General features: G+C 42.0%; 5 protein-coding genes and 1 long non-coding RNA gene across 15 annotated transcripts; 4 read left to right on the forward strand and 2 right to left on the reverse strand.

Moving 5' to 3' along the window:
- The first annotated feature begins 971 nt into the window (after positions 1-971).
- LOC143901571 (uncharacterized) lies at positions 972-9,799 on the forward strand. Of its 3 annotated transcripts, XM_077414010.1 has the most exons (15): positions 972-1,662; positions 2,700-2,837; positions 3,076-3,272; positions 3,448-3,589; positions 3,710-3,806; positions 3,929-4,123; positions 4,568-4,720; positions 4,812-5,088; positions 5,178-5,453; positions 5,524-5,731; positions 6,090-6,277; positions 6,367-6,659; positions 7,111-7,344; positions 7,948-8,130; positions 8,191-9,799. In XM_077414010.1, exons 2-15 carry the CDS (start codon positions 2,707-2,709, stop codon positions 8,347-8,349), a joined length of 2,733 nt encoding a protein of 910 aa, XP_077270136.1. In that variant the 5' UTR covers positions 972-1,662; positions 2,700-2,706; the 3' UTR covers positions 8,350-9,799. The 3 variants fall into 3 exon arrangements, with proteins under 3 accessions (XP_077270136.1, XP_077270132.1, XP_077270140.1); XM_077414006.1 differs by lacking the exon at positions 972-1,662 and having other exon boundaries at positions 2,086-2,837; XM_077414014.1 differs by lacking the exons at positions 972-1,662; positions 7,111-7,344 and having other exon boundaries at positions 2,088-2,837.
- Csn6 (COP9 signalosome subunit 6) lies at positions 9,689-12,573 on the reverse strand. Its single transcript, XM_077414077.1, has 6 exons — positions 12,431-12,573; positions 11,375-11,899; positions 10,869-11,152; positions 10,589-10,754; positions 10,298-10,491; positions 9,689-10,190 (listed from the first exon to the last, which is right to left on the reverse strand). The coding sequence occupies exons 2-6, from the start codon at positions 11,592-11,594 to the stop codon at positions 10,050-10,052; spliced, it is 1,005 nt and encodes a 334-aa protein (XP_077270203.1). The 5' UTR covers positions 11,595-11,899; positions 12,431-12,573; the 3' UTR covers positions 9,689-10,049.
- LOC143901592 (uncharacterized) lies at positions 12,481-18,783 on the forward strand. Of its 6 annotated transcripts, none has more exons than XM_077414019.1 (6): positions 12,482-12,622; positions 12,997-13,444; positions 14,805-16,546; positions 16,835-17,005; positions 17,071-17,223; positions 17,344-18,783. In XM_077414019.1, exons 3-6 carry the CDS (start codon positions 14,819-14,821, stop codon positions 17,500-17,502), a joined length of 2,211 nt encoding a protein of 736 aa, XP_077270145.1. In that variant the 5' UTR covers positions 12,482-12,622; positions 12,997-13,444; positions 14,805-14,818; the 3' UTR covers positions 17,503-18,783. The 6 variants fall into 6 exon arrangements, with proteins under 6 accessions (XP_077270151.1, XP_077270145.1, XP_077270156.1 ...); XM_077414030.1 differs by having other exon boundaries at positions 12,997-13,188; XM_077414032.1 differs by lacking the exon at positions 12,482-12,622 and adding an exon at positions 12,757-12,900.
- Positions 13,357-14,448, forward strand: LOC143901106 (phosphatidate cytidylyltransferase, mitochondrial). Its single transcript, XM_077413076.1, has one exon. It carries the CDS (start codon positions 13,357-13,359, stop codon positions 14,446-14,448), a length of 1,092 nt encoding a protein of 363 aa, XP_077269202.1.
- Positions 18,505-19,687, reverse strand: LOC143901655 (uncharacterized). Its single transcript, XR_013258148.1, has 2 exons — positions 19,654-19,687; positions 18,505-19,363 (listed from the first exon to the last, which is right to left on the reverse strand). It is a non-coding gene; the product is annotated as an uncharacterized LOC143901655 (long non-coding RNA).
- Positions 19,688-20,448: 761 nt separating this feature from the next.
- On the forward strand, positions 20,449-24,984 carry LOC143901619 (E3 ubiquitin-protein ligase RNF13). 3 transcript variants are annotated; one of them, XM_077414044.1, is made up of 8 exons: positions 20,449-20,968; positions 21,759-22,100; positions 22,189-22,381; positions 22,471-22,682; positions 22,779-22,953; positions 23,086-23,241; positions 23,317-23,532; positions 23,616-24,984. In XM_077414044.1, exons 2-8 carry the CDS (start codon positions 21,924-21,926, stop codon positions 23,837-23,839), a joined length of 1,353 nt encoding a protein of 450 aa, XP_077270170.1. In that variant the 5' UTR covers positions 20,449-20,968; positions 21,759-21,923; the 3' UTR covers positions 23,840-24,984. The 3 variants fall into 3 exon arrangements, with proteins under 3 accessions (XP_077270170.1, XP_077270179.1, XP_077270174.1); XM_077414053.1 differs by lacking the exon at positions 20,449-20,968 and adding an exon at positions 21,038-21,567; XM_077414048.1 differs by lacking the exon at positions 20,449-20,968 and adding an exon at positions 21,638-21,662.
- The last annotated feature ends 139 nt before the right edge of the window (positions 24,985-25,123 follow it).

Here is a 25,123-nt window from a genome sequence, read left to right on the forward strand (position 1 = left end):
TGGGGCTGAAAAAAGTATAGCGTTTTGTATCGTTTCCCAAATAATAATGCAAAAGTGTTTCGCTCCGAAATTAAGAAATTTAAGAGATATAGCAAGTATCGCGTTTTGATTTATTCATACGCTCCAAGTGTCGAGTTAACACCTACCATCGGTACAGCAGTAGTCTTCTACATCGATACTTTGGTAGTCTAGAAGAGCTTTTAATTGAATGGAGTACGCAACTTACGGGACATCCTATAGATAGATACTAAGGCTCTTTCACAAACTCCAACTTTGAAGCAAAAATGCGTACTGACCATAGTTCTGCTTTGCTAATAAATCCCGAAAGACGTGCTCGAAAGAACTTTTAAATCCACGCATGAGAATTTGTTCGACAAATACTATACGTTTACGCAAGCGTTACTTCTGTAGTAACTTACGAAAATTCCTTCGCGTAAACGGAATTTTGTAATAACTTATTTTAGAAAAATTAATCTGCTGCAATAAAGAGAGAGAAAGAGAGATAAAGAGACAAACAGATATTTTCTCTTTTCCTGTCAAGATTGTTGGTATATTTAAGACTATCATGTTCTACTATTTAATTTAGATCGCTAAAGTGTGTCAGATCAATTGCCAGACTATAAGATACGCTAAGACCAATCGTATAATAATTCTATATTAAAAAAAATTGTCTCAAGTTTTCATGTCTGAAAAAAGTTTTGACTCATCCTGGAAAAGAATCAAAAGCTTTACATTGCATTTAACAGACCGTCGAATAAAATTCCAATAAAACCATGTTTCTTTTTCGGAAAAACACATGATTGACGCGCGCCTTTTATCTTGCTGATCTGACCAGGGTAACTTGGTCAATTTTTGACACCATATCGCGTCTATATAGAGTTTGGCAGAGCGCCGGCGCCGTTTTCTATAAATAGCGGGTGCGACGCTGACCGTTGCTCGCGACGGTTAAAGTAGCGACAGAGACGGGACGAGCGTAGGGAGTACGCGAGGGGGATGCGAGGCAGTGGTTATACGGACGGCGAGCGCCGCGACGACGGTAGTAACGGATAGTAGTGCCGACCGGCGCGCAGTAGTAACGGTTCGCTACTCGCGCGGCCCTTCAGCTCCGGCTCCGCTGCGGCCGCCGCGACGACGATCAATCGAGCCGGCGGGGAAGGGTGCGACACGCTCGCGTACCCGGGGTCTTCAGATTTCTCAAAGGGAAAGACCACCCTCAAACGTCCCGAATCTGAAAAAGCTTCGACCGGCTGTGAGTCAAAGAGCGAGGCGAAGGAACAGGCCCAGGAGAGAGACATATCAGACTCCAAAGATCGACTCCGAAGAGTTGTAGGAGTTTGCAGCTTGAAAGTTTCGGAGGCTTTACCGCCGACCGCGTAACTCGCTTCCGGAGCATATCAAGCGGAAGGGACGCGGGAATATACCCCGTGCCGAATTCACGGGGGTTGATTTTGGTCGCAGCGGTAGCGAGAAACGCGAGAGTCCGTCGTGCGGCCCCTTTCCCCATTCGACTATGTGCCGGCGTCTCGCGGGTGCGATCTGCATCAGGACGCCGGGATCGTCGCCGTCGGTGTGCGACGTCGTCGCGACGACGACGGGACGCAAGACGTGAGACCCGTTTATACGCGTCAGCTGTTTCGACGTAGGCCGCGAGGGACAAAGGAGGTGATTATGTAAACGGAGATCGGCGCTCTGTGGAGGTCCGCGCCGTCCGCGGTGGCGGCCGTCGCGCGTCGCGCGTCGCACGCTCTCTCGTCGTTGTAACGTCTCTCGTCCCGTCGACGGCCGGTGAATTCCCTCCCCGGTGAAAGAGAAACTAATTATATTCGCCTCGTGGGACGAGGTTACTAACCAGCCAACCCTCCGGCCTGCGCCTGCGTGCGCGACCAGGCGTTTTCCTCGAGAGGGAATACCAAATGATGACTCTTTAGACACGCGGGATAAGATCTCGCAAAATAACCGCCGCCAGCGCGAGAGAATCCGGAATCTTTTACGTCCATTCTGTTGGACGTTTAAAAAACTCTGAAAAAAAGTCGAGACCTAATCAAGGTTTAAGACCTCAGCATCTGGAAGCTGTGCGCTGTAATTTTATATTTCCCAGGAACTCAGAATTTAAGATCCAAAAGCTATTCAGACGTCAAAAGCTTCAATAGATAAAATTTAAGCGTCGCGAGATCGCGAAATTAATAATCGGAGGTTTTAAAAGTACAAAGATTCAACGATATTAGTTTTTAGCATGAACACTTGGTTATTGATTAAGCTTCGGCTTTGTATTCAATTTGAATCGTATAATCGCAAGGAAATTGTAGATCAATCGGTAAATAAATCTGTGATCGTAATCGCGCATATGTAAATGCAATCGGACGATTATGGGATGGGAGATTTACGAGTAGGGAGGGGACCGATTAACTTTCCCGGCCGGCTTTATTTTACTATCGCGCTACTTCGGCGCGTCCATCACGCACAGCTTTGACATATCACGCCACGACTGTAAATCGAAATCGATCAGCGCGTTTCCAAAGTACCGTCTCGCTGAATGCATGAAAAATTGCAATGCATATCGTACTAGCCCCCGAAAGATCCGTTCGACACGTCAATCTGACGAGGGCTGTTACCGATCTGACCGAGTTGCAGAGCCCCGCGCGGTCATTCTGCTTAAATTGTGCATTGTGCATTCCGATTATTTTTTCTGTGCCTCGCAGATCCACAATGGCTCTGGTAATGCTACCGTGTGACCTGCCTTGGTGGCCGGCTGTCGTGAAGCAGCTGGACAAGGCTGCCTCGGCCAAAAACTCCGAAGACCTAATAGACGCGATGCAACGACTGCATGACATGTGCAAGTACGACTCGCGTCACTTTACTTGTTGCCTAACGCAAGCCGTTCGTTATTTTTATATTTAATATATATTTGCTTCTCTCTCTCTCTCCAAGTTAAATTGCATTCTGCAATAAATGCAACATATGTAAGATGGATTGACAAGCAATCAATTATATAGCATTGTGCGCGATAAATAACAACGAAATTTATAACTGCTTCTCACGACGCATTGAAACTTGCCGTGCACTTGTTTCGTACAGCATAAGTCTCGACCCCGAGGAAGACGTGCAGGACACCGACCTATTCTCCAAGTTGGGAACCTTCCTAGACAATGATCTCGATCTCGCGGAACGCGAGCAAGTGTTCGCGAAGACAATACCGCGAATGGTGGAAAGGGCGAAGGCCTTAAAATCTACGAAGCCCCCGCAAGGTTTACACTTCAGTCTCCAGCAGCAAGGTATCGCGAGATCCGACATTCTTCGAAATTCCCGACAATCAATCGTGTAAAACAAGTATCTTTGCTATTAAACTATTTCTAACTGTCTCGCAAATCGCAGTTTGTAAGATTGTAAGCTTATGTTTACGCAAGTATATACACTTCAATGACTCGAAAATCATATTATTTTGCGCAGGTGACAGCGTCGAGTACAGCTATGCCTTCGTCTCCTCTTTAATCGCGAACGCGTTCTTCTCGACGTACCCGAAGAGAACCGCGAAGACTCATCCTACGTTGCGCGATTTCAACTTTACAAACTTCTTCAGACACCTCCACAAGTGAGTGACTTACGGGCGGACTTACTAGATCGTCGAGGAGAAATCTATATTGAGCGTTTTAGGTTTTAAGTTTAAGAGAAGGAAAAAAAATGAGTTTTCAAACACTTTACCATTTTCCAGAAACGCACAGAAAGCCAAACTCAGAAGTATCTTTCATTACTACAATTATCTCGAGACGGAGCATACACTCGACGGACGTTTAATAATTTCTAGACAGGTACACGATTCATTATTTTCTCAAATCTTTACTTCAGATACCGAAATCGTCGTTATAATCTTCTGAATCTTCTCTCTTTTTTAACAAAGTGCAAAATACGAAACTTTTAATGCAATTCGCAGGTGATGACATCTAAGCAGTGGTTGACTATTGAAGATTGGCTGGAAAGTAACGTACCTTTATGTCCGCTTACGATACGTCACGAGGGACGGTTGGAAAGAGTCGAGTCGGAATCAAAAGTACTGCAAGTTTGTTTCGCGAATGCTAAAATCGGTGGCGGCGTGCTCGATGGCGATATCACGCAGGAGACTGTACATGTAACTAATTATAATCGTCTTATATCAAGAAGATTCTTAATCATACATATGGTCAATGCTTGAGATGAATCTGGAGTTCAGAAGAAAAAGATATGACACAAACATAGATCGTTTAGACGTTATTTTATAATTTATAATAAAAATAAATTAGAGAACATTTTCTAAGTTTTCTTTCGGTCGATTCTCTCTCTCTCTTTCTTTTTCAAAATAAAATCTAAATCTATTCATACGATATCATAAAGAGATCATAGATGTTAAAGAATTAATTAGAAAAAATTACACAGATTACAAATCACCTTGCTCGCATTTTTTACCGGTCTTGGAATTAACTTCCTTGTTTAAGTTCCGGAATTATTCTTTAACATATTGATACATATTTATTAAAACTCAACCTGTGTACATGTATCAAACTGAAATAGATTGCAAAATCGAATCTTTTTACAGGTGGCGACGCATCCGGAGATGCTCGCCGCGATACTATCTGTCGAGGCCTTGGAAGACAACGAAGTACTGATAATCGAGGGTGTCAGGCATATGTCGAGGATAAACGATCCGCGGCACAAGGCGATATTCGAGGGTATCTCGAAGCCGAACGTGGTGAGTGAAGTGCGGGCCGATCTCGGATTCGCGCGGTTTTCACGCTATCTGCGATGGGAAGGCAAACAATCGTACAGTTTTCCGAGCGCAGGTAACGGTCTGCTGCATAGATCCCGAGGACTACTCGCGATTGCCGTTGACGCAGTTCGAGGAGGACAACATTTTGAGGGAGCTGAACAAGTCGCTGCTGGGATTCCGCCAGAGGTACGTGCCCAGCAGCCCCACGGACCCGATTAAAACCGAACCGGAGACGGAGGTCGGCCTGGGATCGCGCAGATTGTCGCCGATCGGCGAGAGCTTCAGCAGCACCCCGCCGGAAACGGAGGGCGAGGACAAAGTTTTCGCGACGAGCAATAATTCCAAGACAGGTGAGAGACCCCGAACAGTGTAATAATTCGCGTAATTTACTCAAACCAGCCTTTTGCCGTCTACGATCTCCGTTTTCTTCTCCGGACAGACAAGCAGTCCCCGCGCGACGAGCGCCATAGGTTGGAGAACGCGACCGAAGTACGTAGCAGGCCTAACGGTAAATCGATAAGACCACCGAGTCCTCATAAGATATGCAAGGATGCGAGTTGCGCGAGCCGGAGAAACCGATTTATCGTGCTCGGATCTAGCGGCGAGGTACTGCCGGTGACGCGACAGCTCGGTCAGATGTCGGTCTACAGCAGTTGTAACAGTCAGAGTACGGACAGTTTCCATAGCGCTAAAGAGACCATTGATGAGGAACCTGGTAAAATAATTCTTATAGGATGATTTATAAAAAAGAGAAAATGCGTTTCTATTAACTGAACAATTTTCAGAGGAAGAGGAGCAGAAGGTGACCAAATGCTACAGCGAGCAGTTAGATACGCCCGAGAGAAGAGGAACTTTCGCGCAACGACTGAAAGATGCTCTTAAGCGAGAGAGTACGGCGACGGGAGTTACTTCCTCGAACACCTCCTCCGGCGAGAGCAGTTACGCCGTTGGTATTAGCCTTAGCGGTAGTCACGTTGGCGATCAAGACATCAAGTAAGTCGAAATTCATGAAGAGATTGATAACGAATTCATCAAGAGAAAAATATTAATTTTATATATATATATATATATATATATATAGAGCAATCGTCTTCGATAAGCGAAAGATTCTGATAATATTTTTACCTACAATAAACCAAACATTTCTGTGATAAAAATGTCATTTTTTCGCGATATCTATAGTAAATCTCGACGTCATCACGTTTTAATTATTTTTCCATTCCGTACAATACAGACGATATATGTTTGGATAATTGCATGTATTTTTAATGCATTGTTATTGCATTTAATTTACTTATAGAGTCATACTAATTATTTGGATTGACTTTTACCGAATGTGACCGAATTGTAGGGTGAGAAGAGGAGGTTCGAGGGGATTCGTTTTGCGGGACGAGACGGTGGACGAGGAGTTCCTAAAAGAGTCTTTAGAAGCAGAGCAAAAGTGGCTGGGCCGATTCCGGCAGAGTCAAGGTCCCATGTTTCAGAGGAAGGACACGAGTGCGAGCAGCAAGTATAGTTTCAGCACTGAGTACAATTCTGGCGAGTATTCGAAAAAGATCGCTTACGCACGACGTCTGTACCTCGACGAGGATAAGCGAACTGAAAACCTAAACTTTTCGCGTGCACAGATTTTTGTTCCGAGCTGGAGGAGGTCTATGAGCAATTGTCAAAGTGGCTGGAGGATCCGATAGTGGCGGACGAGAACCGGGAGTTGGACGCGAGAGATCGGGCGGTCGTGCGATTCGCCGGTTCCCTTCTGAAACGCGCTCTGAGCGAGTCGTTCGCCGGTGTACCGGTCCAGGAGGGCGAGCCGCAGCCGTTCATCGACGCAAATGACGTAAATCAACAGCACAAACTGGCCTTAGCTGTGAGGAGTCTCAGCTTGGAGCTCGCTCGGCAGAAAAATCGGAGACAGCAATCAGTAAGGAACAAGTTCGACTAAACGTGTTACGTTTGCAAAAGAGATGACTGAATTTGTAAAAAGGCCCGAGTTTTTTGTTTTCCGAAAATTTATTTTGTAGAAATAATTATGAGCGGAATTGCGATTTCTTTGGTTCCTCGAAGAGAGCACTTGAGACCCTTATAAAATTCATTATTTCCGTTACAATAAATCAAAATTCAAGTGCTTTCTTTTGGAAGCAGAGAACAAATTTAATACGCTTTTAGCAATCCCTTAATCCGAGTTAAACATACGACACACTGTAATATAAAAGCATACAGATGTACTCTCGAAACTTCGTAATAATAAGCAAGTAAGATGGAATGAGAGACAGTTCAAATCGACTTGACTGAGCAAAGCCAATTTAACGTAGAATAATCGGTGAATGGAAAGTTTCGAGTTTGGACTACAGGCAGCCGGAAATGCTATACAGGTGTCTGAGTCCGAAGGCGTAGATCGCTACGAGGACGCCTCGTGCGAGATGGTAAGAGAGGCGAAGGACGCCCAACGTAGGAAACTTTGGGCTGTCACGTTTACGTCGGAAGTGTTCCAAACGTTGGTCGATGATCATACGACCGTACGCCTGTCTACACCGCCCGCCTCCGAGTCTGTACAGACGGCGAACGAGCGTGAAACGCGCGAAGCGAGCACGCTCGGTGTCTCGGAGGTGATTCTGATGACTTGATCGCATCACGTGTATAATCGCAATGCATGAGACAGCAATTTGTGTTCGACCCGTATTTAAAATCGCTTAGCGGAAGAGCACTTTCTGTGGCTTGGGACTCTTCGGCAAGATGTAACTCGTCGATAAGACTGATATCTCGTATCTCCGGTTTTTTCCTCTCTCTCTCTCTCTCTTTCTATCTGTCGACTTGATGCATGACGCGCGAACTGAGATCAGCATCTTCATCGTGTTCAAGATCTTTATAACTAACATATTTATCTGTCTCTCAGTCTATCCAATTATACAATTCACTCACACACTTCTCGCTTCATTCTATTCGTTATTAACCGTAGGGTAAAAATATCGTCCATATACATTCTTTTGATCGTTATGATAAAAAGGCAGAATAATTCTCCATGTGAACTAAAACGATAATAACCGTATAGCTTTGTATGTTACGTGTATCTCTAGAAACCTGACGTCCGATAATCACATTCCTAGCGGCAAGAATTTGAAATCTTTACTAATTATGTTTATTACATCAGGAAAGACTGGCGTACACGGTGACAAAATAATTTATAACAGATTGTCTTATCGTGTGCGTAGTTGCCGCACGAAAACAGTCCACAAGGAGGTGGCTTATTGCCCGTGGCTACTGGCAACTGGGGATGTGGAACTAGATTGAAAGGCAATCCGCAGTTGAAACTCGTTATTCAATGGCTCGCCTCCTCCCTGGCAGGCACACCAAGACTAATCTATTACACTTCTGGCAATTCTGGCCTATCCAAGGTAAAAAGAAATAATACCAATTTATTACCTGACTCTTCACTGTTCTAATTCGCATTTCAGTTAGACACCGTAAGCAGAGTTCTAATAGACAGACGTTGGTCAGTGGGCGATCTGGCTGCCGCGACGTTGAGGTACGCCATGCATGCGATCGAGGAACGGGTGGAAGGAAAGAACAGCCTCTTCGAGGAGATCATCGGCATGGATAAATCGGGTCCTTAGCCCGACTCGATGCTGTCCGTTCTGGTAGACGTGCTGGCTACTATGATCGAGGACAGCCTACTGAAAAACTAATATATCACTATGTACTCTTCCGCGAGGACATACAAAAAGAAAAAGAAAAGAAAACGAACGGGTATATTTTTGACTGTAGTTAAACGCAAGGCCGATAATTAGCTCTAATAACTCTAGTTCGTATAAGCCTAGTCTTATTGTTAGATGAACGTGTTATACGAGTTTCATTTTGGCGAAAGAAAGATTGATTCGGTTTTTATTCTTTTGTTTTTTGTTCGAACTACTATTCTCGTCTAGCATATCAAAAGGATATCATGCAAACTCGCACAATTCGTTGTACAAGGCAATATATCAAATAGGGAAGTATAGGTTGTGTCGCTGCGATATTTTCTAGTCTATGTACGTAGTGTATCGTGCTGTCGAATCAAGTTTGTACTATAAGAATCATCTGCGCAACATTTCCGCGAAATAATGGAGAACAAACCTAGCGTGATATACCGGACGTTCAGTTGTCGTTATAATGTCACGTTGTCGTAAGTCGTAAGAGAGCGTGGCAAACTCTCTGCAATCATTCATAATAACGGTATAGTCATGTACATACGAGAGGTCAATTCTGGGTTTTACTTCGTACAGAAGGCGTAACTGGGATATTTACAGTTACATGCAATAACTAATGAGGCACAATATACTAAACTATATTTTGTACAATAATATTTTTAAGTCGTTCTATACTTTAAGTCAGAGTAAACACACACACACACACACACACACACACATATTATATATATATATATATATATATATATATATATATATATATATATATACACATATACGTAATATGCAAATAGATTTTTAGAGGGGAAACTTTTAGTATTTTATAATAAAAGATTAATGTGTGGGCAATTTTTTATGAAGGTAAAACTTATGTGTATACATAAGTCGGTGTAACGGAATCGTACATTCGGGTATAAAGAGTGGGTAATACGGCCTACAAAAGAAAAAGTATGCTTGGTAGTATGTAAATCAATTAAAATGAGGTCTTCCATTATTAAAGCAAAAACGTGTGAAAGTATTCTATGATTTATATAATCTTGCTGTACTTTTCATTCAATGATAGGAGTGTCAAAAGCATATAAAATATATATGAAGTATATATTAATAAATTTATATTACAAGATGAAATTTTGCATCTATATTCGAAATTTATTATAATCATACTTCAATATATATATAATTAGCAATATAAATTTTATTTTTTAAATTATTTTTTATATTATAATTTGACTAAATGCTAAATCGATGTTAACGTAAAAAAAAAGATCTCTTGAAACGCATCACAGTTTTTATTAATATCACACGTTATTGTTAATTAAAATCTGTTAAAACATACCATTTATACAAGACAGCATTTAATAAATATTACTTCTGAACAACATTAACGATATAATGTATGTTTCGAGTGGTTCTTATTTTCTATCATTAGCTATTACATTTCACTTAAACAAAAAAAAACTGTTAAGTAACTTCTTTACTTTATTTATATTCGATACAACGTACTTCTAGAAGTAGTATTCAAACTATCCTTCGATTAAGTTGGCTGTTTAAACTTTAATCCTGAGTTCGATACTTAGTTATCTAAGAAGTAAAAAAAGACATGTATAAAAACAATAGATTCTATTTACATATCAGAAGAAGAGACTTCGTAGACGTCGTCCCACGCCTTGTCTATCATACAGGATATTAAATTTGTTTACAAATTGATTTATATTATTGCAGCCTTTAGTTATGATACCGAGATACGTCATCAAGCCAAAATCATTACATTGCTGTGAACAAAAAATATATTAAATTAAAATAACTAATTAGTAGAGATGTATTTTTACAGCGTATTCTTCCTAATGCATATATTTAATGTGTATAAGTTTATACTAACGTTATAAAAGTCAGCCTTAAATTTCGGGTTATTCAGGACAGGCAGTCGATGACTCAATGAACAAGCCGCTCGAAGAACTTCGTGATTTCCCTTCAATTCTCCATTCTGCACCGCTTGCACATATCTCAGAACAAGTTTCACTCTCGCATGCAACATTTTAATAGCACTGTGCTGCGCCGTTAAGTGTTCAGCCACTGTGCGTGTGTGAAATCAGATATTTAGTTAATTTACTATTGATTCTGAGTCAGCGTCAACAAAAAATTACCTAAACTGCATTGTTATATTACGCACCTACTGAGCATTCGCCTTGATCGTTGTTACACATCCTTTGTACGTGATCGACTCCAATTCTCTCAGCTTCCTCTGTGGCTAACGTGTAAGTTAACGGAACAAATAACATGGTAGCCTCACCGTTAACCAAGTCGATAACCGATTCATACATAGAGACAGATAAGTGCTGCAACCAAATTTCATTATTCTTAAATATATCATCTTTTGACGCATTTGAAAAAAAAAAAAAAAAAAAAAAAAAAGAATATTTTCTCACGGAAACACGTTTCGGCCAATTTACCTCTGTGTTTTTTGGTCTCGGATCTAGTTTCAGTAACACAGGACTTTCATTAATTTCGCAAAGCTGCTTGTGCACTCTAATGTCTTTCTCGCTAGGCATGTCACCGGTAGTATACCAGCCCAAAAAGTCCATTTCACTGAAGACCTGCTTAAACTGCTCCTCCTTCGTATTATAATAATCCCTATCAATTATGACGTCGTCACCGATGCAGTTGAACAGCAGTTCAAAGGAGTTCATAATCTCTATGTTGCGACCTTTCTGTTTACCGATCAGAGCGCCGTACACTGAAAGTATTTTGTTGTCAGAAACAGCGCTAGTTTGCGGATTATTAACAAAATTTTTAAAGTATATGACTGAGATCTCTAGAGATACTTTGCTCGTTAACGCGTGTCAAAATTCATTTTGGAAGTTACATAGAGGTTTAGAGTGTGTAATTTAATTGGCAAATGCGAGGAATTGCGCCCTACTATTGGGGCTGCTGTTAATTATCGAGAAAAGGATCTCACCCAACTGATCGGTGCCCTCCTGAGCCCTGAGTCTGGTCCAGTGCTCGCTGACGTTCATGATCACCAGCGGATGCAGGCTGATGGACACGGAGCCGACGGTGCCCGAGGATGCCATGACTTTGACACTCCCGGACACCCTCGGATTCCTCTCGGAGGTGTCCTCATCGATCTCCATCGCCGTTTGCTCGCTTGTATTTTCTTCAGGCACGTCGACCTCCATGTCGCTCCCCGAAGTTCCCGCTAGGCTTCGCCCGGATCCGTGGAAACCGGCGCGGCGATTCCGGAGAAGATAAGACCGGAGAAAGAAAGGAGCGGACGACAGTACCGTGGGAATTAATCGACACGAGTGCGCGATTCTCTCCGAATCAACCGAGACGTCTGTCGTGCGATGATCAGCGCGATCCAGCACGGACGGCCATCGCGTCGATTCTTTCTCGCCGAGAAGAGAGGTCGCGTGTCGCGTCGCGTCGAGAAAGAGAGATCGATATCTCGAGATACGTCGACCGCAGGACCTCCAATTCCAACCTTCAATATATATTTCGCTATTCCAATGCAGATATTGCAGTTTTGGCTCGGTTTCACCAACGTGATTTAATCTAATCGGTCGATTAACTCACTGTTCGTCTCTTTCTAAAGACAGTTAGAAAGAGGTGAAGAGTGAGTTTAATAGATAGAGTGAGATTAATTAGAAAAACATAAAAAGTAGGTTAAATCGAGATTAAAGTTAATCTACATCGGTAGAAATGGACATCATTTTTTTCTTTCACTCGTCAAACGCGATGAAAGATTTGACAATTCTTTTATTCATGCTAGCAATTTGATTTTATATTTAAGAACTGTAATTTCTGTTGTTTATTTTTATCAATGTGGATTAACCTTAATCTCGTTTCAAACTTACTTTTTATCTTTATCTAACTTTTTAGAATAAGAAAAATGGACAGGTTGAAATGGACAATATAAATCATGTTATTCAAATGTTATTCATGTTATCGGCTCGTGATTTCCGCCCCGCAAACGTCGGAGGCGCCAGGCGCGCTAAGCGCCGGAAGTTCGTACCTTTAAGGGCGTGCGCAACGTGCAGCGACCTGACCGACGACGACCGACCCACGTTTCGCTGCGGAGTCAGCGGAGGTGCGGAATTTTGCCCGGGGTCCGGTCCGGCGGGTCGACGTTGTCAGCGACTCATCCGTTTGTCATCGTTTAAAGGGCAAAGGCGAACGATTTGCCTCGTCACGGGAACACTCGAGTGTACGTATACGTATAATGGTGAATTACGCTGATTACGCCTCTTCCCACCTGCGTTCGGCCGAGTGAGACTCGCGTCTCGCGTCACGCACAATCGCGACGCCTCGTCGGGCCTCGAGTATACGAGGCTACGAGCTACGAGCTACGAGAGTACGAGGCTACGAGGGTGAATCACGATCGTTCCGAAGCGTATAAGCGTATATACGTGAGGTGGTATTCACGCGCGTGTACGCACTCGTCCGAGATCGCGAGACTGATGCTGGTCGACGGGACCCATCTCGGTCAGTCCAGTCCCTTCTCGGGACAGAAAACCCGTCCCGCCCCTTCGCTGAGTAAGTAAACTCGAAAGCGAGTCTATTTACGAGTTGCGTTTCTAGGTTAGATGGGCGATCGTGTTGGCAAAACGCGCGGTTGACCGCGGAGATCGGCAAGATCTGTCGGGCACGTATCACGTCGGGACCTCGGCGCCTAGGACGACGAGAGAGAGAGAGAGAGAGACGCACGAGAATTGCCTTGTCGACGTACACCTTCCTCGGATCCCGACGATCGCCACGGCGTGAAACTTCATGGTGCGAACTGTAACGTCGGCCGCATTCTGATCGTGGAGCGTGCCCCTCGGCGAGTTCCTCGTTAAGATTAGATCAGGCGATGTGAGAGGCTACGTGAAATTGTAGGTGTTCTTAACGCGCATCCTGGAAAGTATCTGTCCTATTACGAGCCTGGAGTAATTCAGAACGATGGATAAAATCGTCAGAATACCGCAATTGAGACATTTACTCGGGGAGTTTCCCGGGAATATGAAGTTCTGTTTCGCTTACGGATCAGGTGCGTTCAAACAGATTAATAATGATGGCGATAACATGCTGGATCTCATATTTGTTGTACGAAACGCCAACAAGTGGCACACCGAGAATCTGACGAAAAATCCCAAGCATTACGCTCAACCGTTGAGATTTCTTGGCTCTAAAGCGATCACTAACGTCCAAGAAGGATTGGGCGCCAAGATATTTTACAACACATTGGTGAAAACGAGCAAAGGCCAACTCGTCAAGTACGGAGTAATCTCTGAAGTTTCCTTAGTGGAAGATTTGTTGGACTGGAACGATCTGTATTTGGCAGGGAGATTGCACAAACCGGTTAAAGTATTGGTGGAGCCAGACGAGACTTCTCAACTGCGCACCGCTCTGGTGCAGAATTTACATTCGGCCGTACACGCAGCCCTGCTGTTGTTGCCCGAGCATTTTACGGAGGTTGACTTCTTCAAGAGAATCACCAGTCTGTCCTACCACGGCGATTTTCGAATGATCTTCGGCGAGAATAAAGATAAGATCGGCAACATCGTGTTGCCACAGTTGCATCATTTCAAGCGGTTGTACGAACCAATCTTGAAACATTTCGACAATTACGTAGATATTCCAAAGTCAGATCACATGGCTGTCGCGTGTCATCAGGACACTAGTCCGGCGACTAGAGTCCATCACTTGAATCACTTACCCAGAACACCGCAGGTTAAACTAGTCAGGGCATGGTCTCACGGCCCAAGATCGAAAGATGCGGAGGATTGCCTGCGCGCGATCGCACACGATCCGGAGTGTTGCGAGATATTGGAGCGGTGCTTGAAAGAGATCGTTTGGAGGTCCAGCGTGACGCAAAGCCTAAAGGGAATCGTAACTGCCGGGCTCGTAAAGTCCGTTAAGTACAGCAGCGCCAAGATAATTAAGATGTTACGATCCAATCCACTACCTGATCCGAATAAAATCAATAAAATTGTTCAGACCGTTGTGAAGAAGACAGAGTCTAAGAACGCCGCCGAGAAGCGCGTCGAGTAGTTACCATTGTTCTTTTAGAAAAAGCTTCGGTCCTGATACATGTATATACATACATTTGTAAATTCTTATACGAAGCCTGTATCACAAATAAAGTGGATAGTTGCGCTCAACGATGTAATATTTTATTTGTAGGTATTATTTGATGCCTTCAATTTGTGGTATACGCTCGTAAATCAGTAAAGCTATTTTTTTGTTGTTGCTTAAAAAGAGTCTCGTTCCATAAATTGAAACACGTGTTGCCTGCTAAAATATATTGTCTAATATCGCGAGAATTCAAGAGATTATTTTACGTATAGTCATTTATATACACTTGTCCATTAAAGATTTAACTTATAATGGTTTTGTCGTGTTTTCAGTATGTAACTAGACTATGACAGCGATGGATTCCGATTCCGAGAGTCAGGATAGCGACGACGGGCGGCGATTTCGTTTCGAGGCCACGCGCAAGGATTCGGTCGCGCCTGTGGATACCACAGATCGAACGAAGACGCCTAGGAAGAAGCACAAATCGTCCCATAACGAGAGTTATCGAGACAGGAAGGAACGGTCCAAACACGAGAGCGGTAGCAAGACGGATGACAAGGATCTCAGACACGCCGCGAAGCATTCGAAGCACGAGTCGAGAAACTCGAGACAGGAGGATAGCAAAAATTCGCACAAGGATCACAGGGAAAGTAGGTCTGGATTCGCCACGAATGACAGAGGTTCCAGAAATTCCAACGGGGGTGACGCGAGGGAGAGATTGCGTGACTCGAAACGGCAATCGGACAAGGATCGGAGCGTCCACCGGGGGCAACGCTCGCGAGAACATTCGTACGAGAGAAACCACCACGATGAGCGGGCAACGAGCGATAAGCACCGTGGTCGATATCACGAGAGACACAAGCATCGTTCACGCGATAGAAGCCGAGATAGATCTCATCAGTCGAGTAGACTGATTAAATCTTCGAACGACGATCATCGATCTCGAGAGGATCACGGGAGACACGATTCCTCCAAGAAGATATCGGTAAAGGAGAATAGGTCGCAAAATTCAAAAGACTATTCCTCGCCTAAGAACACCGAGCGAGAGCGCAGTCATAGCGAGACTCGTTCGGACGAGAATACCAAGAAGGATTCGTCGATAGAGGCTCAAGACTGCAAGGATTTGGATCTATCGCAATTCGACGTTCTGTCGGAGACCGATGAGAACATGTCCGACGATCGGGATTCCGAGAGCCGAACGTCGTCTCCGCACTCGCGTAAGATCAAGCTGAAAAGGCACGATTCCGAAATCCGGTCGGAAAGTCGTGCGACAAAGCGAGAGAACGACGACGGAGTCAGCGAGAAAAAACGGCGGGAGGAATTAAAGGTAAAAGGAGGGAGTTGTGATCCGGCATCTAGTTCCAGTAATAATTATCCTAGCGCCGTTTCAGATTCCTTACTCGGCTCTGCATCGCACGCGACGCTCTTGGTAACGCGTATGGATTCTGAGAGAGAAAAGTCTGAGTATCGCGAAGAGGAGAGAATGCTTTACGATAGTAACGTCGAGCGTTCGAGTTCGGGAGAGAAATATTCGCGTTCTAGTGCTTCTACGGATGAGACGCGATTATTGGAGAAAGATACGGATCAAACCGGATCCACGTACGGTCCGCTTTTACCACCGAGCTTCGTGCCTAACGCGTCTGGTGATGAGCTTGATTTTGACAAGTCGAATATTGACGAAAATAAAATCAACGATGAGGTCGATGGAAAAAATAGGAATTTCATCGGACCTTGTTTGCTACCTCGATTGAAAGATCGTCGAAGATCTGATGATGGGCAAGATGACACAGCGGATGCTTCTACGACAGAAGTGGACGCTGTTTTCGGGCCAGTACTGCCACCACATTTGTTACAACGACAACGAGAGAAAAAATCACGGGATAGAATTATCGGCCCCGTGCTACCCGACACTCTGGAATCGCGCGAAGAAGGTTTGACTGCTTTTCCGGAATCTGATGATGATTCTGCGATAGGTCCTCTACCTGTGGATCATCCAGCTCTAAGAACTAGCCGTGTGCACGAACAGTTAGATTTGCGAGCACAAAGAATTAGGGATGAAAAATATTCGGAAGAGGTAAAGAAAAATATCTTTTTTTTTTCTAACTTTTTTGGATTTTCGCCCTCAATACCATTTTATTGTCTAGTTATCCTGGGATCGATTCAAGTTTTTATTCTTGTTCTTGTTATTTGTATCATAGTGGAACAATGTTATCTGTTTAAAATTTCTTATATGTAGAGTGACAGGAGAATCAAATGAGTATTTAATATAAGAGAATTGTTCTATCCAACCAATGCGTAAATAAATCGCTTATATGCATGGATTATTAGTTATCAATGAGGAAGAAAAGTATTCGTATTTTAGATTGATTTCAGAAATAAACGCGAGGAATGGATGACCGAGTTACCACCCGCTCAAGCTGCTAATCTTGGATTAGGCCCGCGCAAATTCAGGCTTCGAGATGGCCCAGATATGTCAGATAGATCATGTTGGACTGACACACCAGTACAAAAAGCTCAGAAGCAGATGGACTTGGTAAATATTAAAAAAAAATGTGCTGCTATACATCGCTGTTTCAAATGCTCGTCGCATTTTTTTAGGAAACAAAAAGATTTAGAGAATCAGAGAAAAAACTCAGAGAATCAGAGAAAAAACGTGTAAATGAATTTCAAAAAAAGGAAGCAGTCAAAAGTGGAAAACGCGAGAAATCATTATTAGAAATGCATCAAAGCAAGGTCGCCAAGAAAAAGAAGGTAACTTGATTTGTATTTTTTTAAGTTATGATCTATTAAATATTAATTTTTTCCATACATTCGTATACTTGCTGTACTAGGGATTGTATGTATATAACATGTATATGTCTTATTTTTCAGAAAGAGGAAAAAGAAGCGAGACGGGCTGGAATATCGACGAGAAGGCCATTTGACAGAGACATCGATTTGCAAGTTAATCGATTTGATCAGGCACAAAAGAAGTCTATTCTGGTGAAAGCGCAGTTGCTCGACGATAGGTTCTCGCGTGGGCAAATTTAACGGGTTCGAACTTTCACGGGGATAAAATTATGGTAATTGTAAATAATTGTGAATTGTAAAGGGAATTATATTCTGTATTACATACATTGATTTGCAATCGATTTGATGAGGCACAAAGAAAGACTATTGATGAAAGTGTAGTTGTTCGACGATAGATTTTCGCGTAGACAAATTTAACGAGTTCGAATTCTTACGGGGATAAAATTACGATAAGTGTAAATAATTGTAATGGAACTTAGACTCTATATTAAATATTCGGAAATTGGCAGAGATACCGATGAATGATGTTTAACGGTGCCTTGAATTAACAGAGTTCTTGCCATCTTGACTGAGAATTTTACATAAATGTTTTAGCAGAATACGCACGTCAGCTTCGTTACATTCGTGTCTTGTTAATCGTGATTTTTATAAAACACATTTTTTATAAAACCACATTTTACTGTCGGAGTCAACTAACTTTCGTCAAACTTTATTTCGATTTTAACCTCGGTTCCTTTTTCCGAAACGAATGTGTTGTAAATTGTATCACGAATGTGGATTTGATTTTGTATCACGGTTACAAATCGAACGCGTTGTTTTAGATTAAGCTTTTCCAGTCATATTTCCGGCACATTGTATTTTGTAATGTACGATGCAACGATGCATAAATTACAATCGAACGAAGATTTTATAAATACCGTGACTCATGTACATAGCATTGTTCTGTGTGTGTGATGCATCATAAAAACGACAATGACGTATGTAATAATAATAACGATTGTACGGATTTCTGCTCATGTATAAAATAGGTATGCCGCTCGTTGTTTGTTCGTCGTATTTTCTATAAGTGAGACAGTACAAAATAGTGCGACACTTTGGCATTGTTGATACGTATCTTGAAAGATACATATCGGCGTGGCTACAGTAAGTACAAGTAAAATTACATTGTCACACTTGTACCTTCGAGACACTTCTGATTTTACGTACACGTTTCCAAAGGCGGTTCTATATTTTCGGTGGGCCTGAAGTTTAATATTCCCGGAGTTGTATTATTTTAATTGACTCTACGTGAGAGACGTTCATTTTATACGTATTAAAAAGGCAATTGAAAATTTGGTATCTCAAGAATCTGAAGGATCTGAAACTTGATTGGCTTATTGATTTGTGGATTAGCCATCGCACTCTATCATATATAGATACGATTATCAGATTTATACTATTCGACGATTGTTTATTTCCTGCTGAGAAATTATGTAAATCTCTGAGTTTCTATATACAAAAATAAAATATGTTTTGATTAAAGTTGTCTTTCTGTCCTTTTTTTCCTTTCACTTGTCGACGTTAGTCAATATATGTTATATACAGCTTTTACTTGATTGAACAACGCGGTATCGATTAGTGTTTTATTTTTTTAATAAAATAGAAGATAGGGGTAAATGAAGAAATAAAATAAGTTTTCTCGGTTCGAGAATAGAGAAATCTTTCTTCTATAGTTTACAAATAATATCAAATCATATATAGCCTGTTAGGAATTTCTTGAATAAGCTTGGCAAGTTGGATTAAGTTAACAGTTAAGAATACTTGCAGTACTTCGTTAACATAGATACAATTATTAACATTTGTTGCTGGACGCATAAAAAGAAAGAATATATCAGGAACACCAAATTAATTATTAATTAATATCGATTAAATGAATTGAAAACCTAAGTCACCTTAGAGATCTTGTAATTATTTCCATAATTATTTTTCAATAATCACTTTGCTCACGGCTGTAAGAATAATATGTTTAGACGATATCAATTGAAGTCTCATAAGTTCATTGAGCTTTAATAATATTTTGTTGGCGGTTTTTTGTAACTGCATAGCGTTATACATTTTTGCCCTTAAAATGAAATAATTATTAATTAGATATTGATAACTTATTTCAAACAGATACTTACATACAGATATATTACATAATAATATAATATTATTAAATGATATAATAACATATATACTATAATATGATTATAGATATAATGTGGATAACAATTAATTATATAATAAGATATAATATGATTATAGATTCTCTTTTTCGAGAGAAGGAAAAAAGAAAAGCTCCAGAAGGATTCAGCTACAAAAAATGAACTTGAGAAGAGTCGCGTGTGCCGAGGCCGCCTCTCGCCCACGCACCACGCATGCACGCGATTGGCCGCGGTCGCCGCGGATCTTCTTACTAGAGTCCCTTTATAAGAGTCTGGACAGACTTTGGGAGTGCAACAACATGGCGTGAATGTCACGTATATAGGGACTCTATTCTAGACGCCCTAGATGGAAGAAAAACACTATGGCGTCGATGACTACACGTAATCGTTGTATTGTTGTGATATCGCGAGAGAATTCTACAGAGGCTGTGAGAAAGTGTGTTTGTCTATATTTTTATTTTGACTTGATAGAGATAAGATAACCAAAACTTTAAAATACCTGAAAAGAATATTTCAATAAAATAAATTATAATAGTATACAATTTATTGATAGAGAAAATTACGAGATGTATATATAGATAAATGCATGACATTGTCATTTTCATTTTTTATTAATTTTGTAATTCTTTATTTCAAATTCTAAGACACCTATTCTGTAAATGTTAACGACATCATTTCGTGCTTTGCGCAGGTATGTAACACTACAGTGCTACAGCAAAGCACGTAACAATATCGTTAATGTGTACTGGCACGTATTATGCACGTAACTTTGCGGAATGGATTCCTGTCGAAATTATACTGTTTTCCCTAAAAATACAATAGAAATGTAGGAAATAACAATTCCGATCGGAATCCATTTCGAAAAGTTCCATAATACGCACCTTGAGAGAGGCTCCTAAGGCTCGTTATTTTACCGCTCGTGATTGGTTCCGCCATGGTGTTGCACGTCCAATGAAAATAAGGACCAGTCTGTCCAGACTCTTATAAAGGGACTCTACTTCTTACGCACTTCTCGTCTCGTGCGAGGTGCGAGTTCGACCGATTGACAGCTCGTTTCATCAGGGACAGTTAGCGATTTTCCAGCCGATTTTCCTCCGTTCGGCGAGCGACACCGATCCCCGATCGGTCGACGCCGCGTCAATCATCTGTTCCGCCGTCGTTCGTTCGCGCCGTCGCGTCGCCGTTCTTCCCGTTCGTCCGCCGTTCGCGAGGAGAATGAACCAAGAGTGAGAACTGAGACGCAGCTAACCTCGAAAGTGACGTTCGCGCCCGTCGCCTTCGTCGCGCGAACGATCGCGTGCGATCCAGGAAGTATCCGAGAAACGTTCCCCGGACGGAGAGAGAGAGAGATATATATATATTCCAGAGAGAAAGAAAAGGGAGGAGAGAGGAGAGAAAGAGAGGAGGAGGACCCCTCCGACGGGATCATCCTCGTCAAGTCGTCAATGGCCGGCCGAGGAGCGTTCGCGACGCCGAGTGACTAATGGTCGCGTGCGGATGAGGGACTCGCGATCGACCTCGGAGTACGTATCGTCCACGTCCACGTCCCTCGTTCGCAACGTCCCTCCCGCAGGTTCCTCCTGCGCCGAAATTACCCTATCCCCCCCCCCCCGGGCCCCGACCCGACCCGTCGTCGTCGTCGTCGTCGTGGTTATCGTCGACGGTTATCTCCGCGATGTAACGCGGTCAATCAGCTTCCAAAGCTGAACGGATCGAGCCCGATGACCCGCCTCTGCACGCGCGACGCACGAATACATGCACGCAGCACGCGTCTCGCTCGCGATTCATGCGATTTAATGCGTGTTGTCCGGAGCAGGGAGCAAGAGTCGTCGATCAAAAACAAGAACTCCATTCTGGTGGAAACGAGTTGGTCGACGGCAGGTGTTACCTCCGCGCTCCTCGTCGACTCGACGACGACGTCAGTCGGAACGAGGTCGGAGGAGGCTCCTCTCCTTCCCTCGCTCCGCTGAGGGACGATGGACCGCGGAGAGGCAGCTGCGCGGGGATCCATTTACGACTCGCGGATAACGTTGGCTTTGTCCCGGGGAGCTCTTTCGAGCGAGCGAGATTATTATGCGCCTAGCGTTGATTTCGTGTCGCCAAGAACCAAGAACCCTGACAGGCAGGCAGCGCACGTGTTTGTTTACTTTGATTAGATTAGACGTTGTATTGTGAATCATTGCGTTTAGTGTGCGGGTGTATCGCATGTGCCTAATCGTAAGATCGACACCTAGAGCCCAGAGATTTGTTTCGCATTTGAGCGACGGTGTATAGTCTTGAAACTGAGGTGGAATGTAATTTGTTCTTTTTCAGATCGACCTGGCTACGCTTTATACAATGTACTTTCTGTCCGCGTTGGATGTCGCTCTTCGTGATATCGACAAAATAAACCTGGCAACTGTAGAATGAACCACTCGAGCGAGATCTTGGGGAAATATTGAACTTGATGCAACGGTGGATGTTTAGACCGATTTCAAAATGCGTCAGTGTTTGAACCACCGAGTCCTGTCGTGGCTTATCTTCCTGATTTTCTACGCCACGTACAGCAGTGGGGATATCCTAGTGTTTTCCGCCCAAGGAAGACATCAAATCGAAGAAGATTTTCGCGATATGCCTGCCAAGTTCGGAGGCATAATACCACCGGAAGGCATTAAGGTATACGTCATTTAATTTGTTTTGTAACAAATTATATATATATATGGATCTCTTGTGCCTACAATCTTACGTTGTGCGATGTCATTAGGGTATGGTAGTTTATGCCGATCCTCCCCACGCGTGCCACAAGATACAGGCCCCGCCGAACAATACCAATTACAATGGTAATTGGATAGTGTTGATACGACGTTTTAACTGTAGCTTTGAAATAAAAGTCCGAATGGCACAGCAAGCTGGATACGATGCTGCTATTGTACACAATGTAAACAGCAAAGATTTAGGTAAACTAACCGTGTTATTAATGATCATAACAGCAAAATACTGTCTATGTCGATGAAGATGTGGCAAAGAGATGGTTACTTTATTCCAGAACCGATGTCGGCAAAGGATCCCATAGGAATTTTGATACCATCCGTGTTTGTTAGCGACATTACGGGAGTTGTTATCAAGGACAATTATTTATACGACCAACAATATTTTGTACTGATTAACGACGATCTGCCATTCAATATCAACACCCATTTGCTCTTGCCTTTTGCCATTGTCGTTGGGATATGTTTTCTAATTATAGTTATTTTTATGGTAAGTCGTAGACGGCGATGCCAAGATACAGTGCGCGTAATATTTTACCGACTTCAAAAGTGTACCGATTATTTATATTATTTATATACTGTACAGATTGTCAGATGCATAAAGGACAGAAGGCGACAACGCAGGCACAGGCTACCTAATTCTAGCTTAAAAAAGATCCCTACACACAAGTATACAAAGGGTGATCCGTACGAGACATGTGCCATTTGTTTGGACGATTACGTAGAAGGAGAGAAATTACGAGTTTTACCTTGTGCACACGGTACGTTTTTCTAACAAACTACTCGATATTTTGATCATAGCGAACGATATTTTGTTCCTTCAGCCAGACTTTTCTTTCGACATCTTAAATGTGTTAAATTATTAAACTACTACTATTCGTTTATAATTTCAGCTTATCATTCAAAATGTATTGACCCATGGTTGACAAAAAATCGAAGAGTTTGTCCTGTCTGCAAAAGGAAGGTTTTTGCAGCTGACGAGCAAGTCGTGACTGACGAGAGCGACTCGGATGATGATACAGCACCTCTCATTCGCGACGGCCACCAAGGTGCGGAGATATTTTCCTTTGCGATCAATAAATAATATGCACTTGCTGCGAACTCGGGGAGAAATGTTCTTCTAGGTACACAAGGGGGAACGTTTGCGCGGCAGATGGAAAATCCTTTTAGCAGAGCTTTAGCTAGGAGATCACAGGCTAGACAGGATATTAGTAATTCTAGCGATAATAGCTCCGATTCTGAGCAGTCCTACGTTACCACCGAGGATGGCGTTAGTACCAGTGCTGGTGAACCATCCAATGTCACCGTTTTTATGGTATCCGACACTCACAGTATAAACGGTAAGACTAATTATATATAGACTGTGTATATATATATAGCTATGGAAAATGCTTCAAACGCGTTCGTTTTGTTCGATCTACAGGTGAATCACAGGAGTTGGAACATTCGGCTAGCAGTACTGATCCGCATACGGTGAGTTTATACGCGGACGCTCAAGAAATTCCAGCACCTGTTGTTCAAATCGCACCGACACGACGCGGGATTATGGCAAATTCCGTGGTGCCGAATTCCGATTATTATGTCGAGACTTCAGATAATACGTCGGTGATGGCCAGTAGTTCCAACAGAAACGATGTTATTACGTAATGGCCTGACATAGCTGTGACTATCATTAAACGTTACGAGTTGTTCGTGTCTCGCGGAAAGATCTTTTTCTTTTCTCTCGCGAAAGATACGTTGGTACCGTGGTGCGCACGACATAGAAGCGTCAAGGCATAATGAGGATGAATATGCATATGTATATATATATATATATATATATATATATATATATATATATAATCCGGAAGTAGATAGTATTTTAATACATATAAAAACTATTAATTTTTCTTTTTTTGAGTGATGATATTGCGACTTAGCTTTATGACAAATATTCTTTTGCACTAATCTGTCAAGTATGTATTTGGTAAATTACGTAATAATATTATCGTTTCCTCTCTTTTGCAACGAGTATCACATGCAGTGATGTATTATGGAAAGAGATTAATAATTCCATATTTTATATATGATTGCAAACTTTGAGAAGTATTTTAAATTTGATTCACGTACGAAACAAAAACGCATGTATAACGAAATGTATAATTATTCGATCTATTTTTTTTTTTTTTTAATTTTCAAGAGCTATGTATTTCATTATTGCTTGATTTCTTGACTTTTAATTCTCAGTCGAAACCGTTTTCAATAAATATATATATGTAGGTAAGACTGCAAAATCTAGTTCATCGTTTAACAAAATATTTTGTATATTAGCTTAGAAAACTTTATGTGTAGCCTACTTTAATTTACAGTTTATTTGATTGAGTTTATTTGAAATTGCACGCTATTGTCATTCGGTTACCAAAACTCAAGTATGATGTAATATATGCTTAGATAAGTTTACTACGCTTACGTTAAGCTGCTGACGAATGCTGGTGATATTGTAAAATGACATAGTTTTGTTGCCGACATCGGATCTGTACATATAAATACTATCTATTAATACATCTAACAGTCAAGAGACCAAAAATGCGCAGATTCCTTTCAATGCAGGACATAGGATACTGAACTTTCAAGTTTAGACACTAAGTTGATGAAATTGAATCTTTAACCGCGTTAAGTTTTACGGAAAATTTATTGTTATTCAAAGTATATTATGTGAACTAACTGTACTGTTTTATAAAAGATAGATTAATACTTATATGTGAAGTGGGCTGTATATAATATGACGTGTCGATAATTATATGCACATTTCGCTACTCTCAAATAACGTGTTTACTCGATTTCTCATAGATATTAACAACAGGAATTAAAATTATATGATATGGAACAGTTATATCTAATTTAAATCAAGCGGAGGGACATTAGCATAACTCTACCACATATTAGTGGCTC

This window comes from Temnothorax americanus, unplaced genomic scaffold (assembly GCF_048541705.1).
Source record: "Temnothorax americanus isolate GAGA-0224 unplaced genomic scaffold, ASM4854170v1 Scaffold10, whole genome shotgun sequence".
Taxonomy (NCBI): domain Eukaryota; kingdom Metazoa; phylum Arthropoda; class Insecta; order Hymenoptera; family Formicidae; genus Temnothorax; species Temnothorax americanus.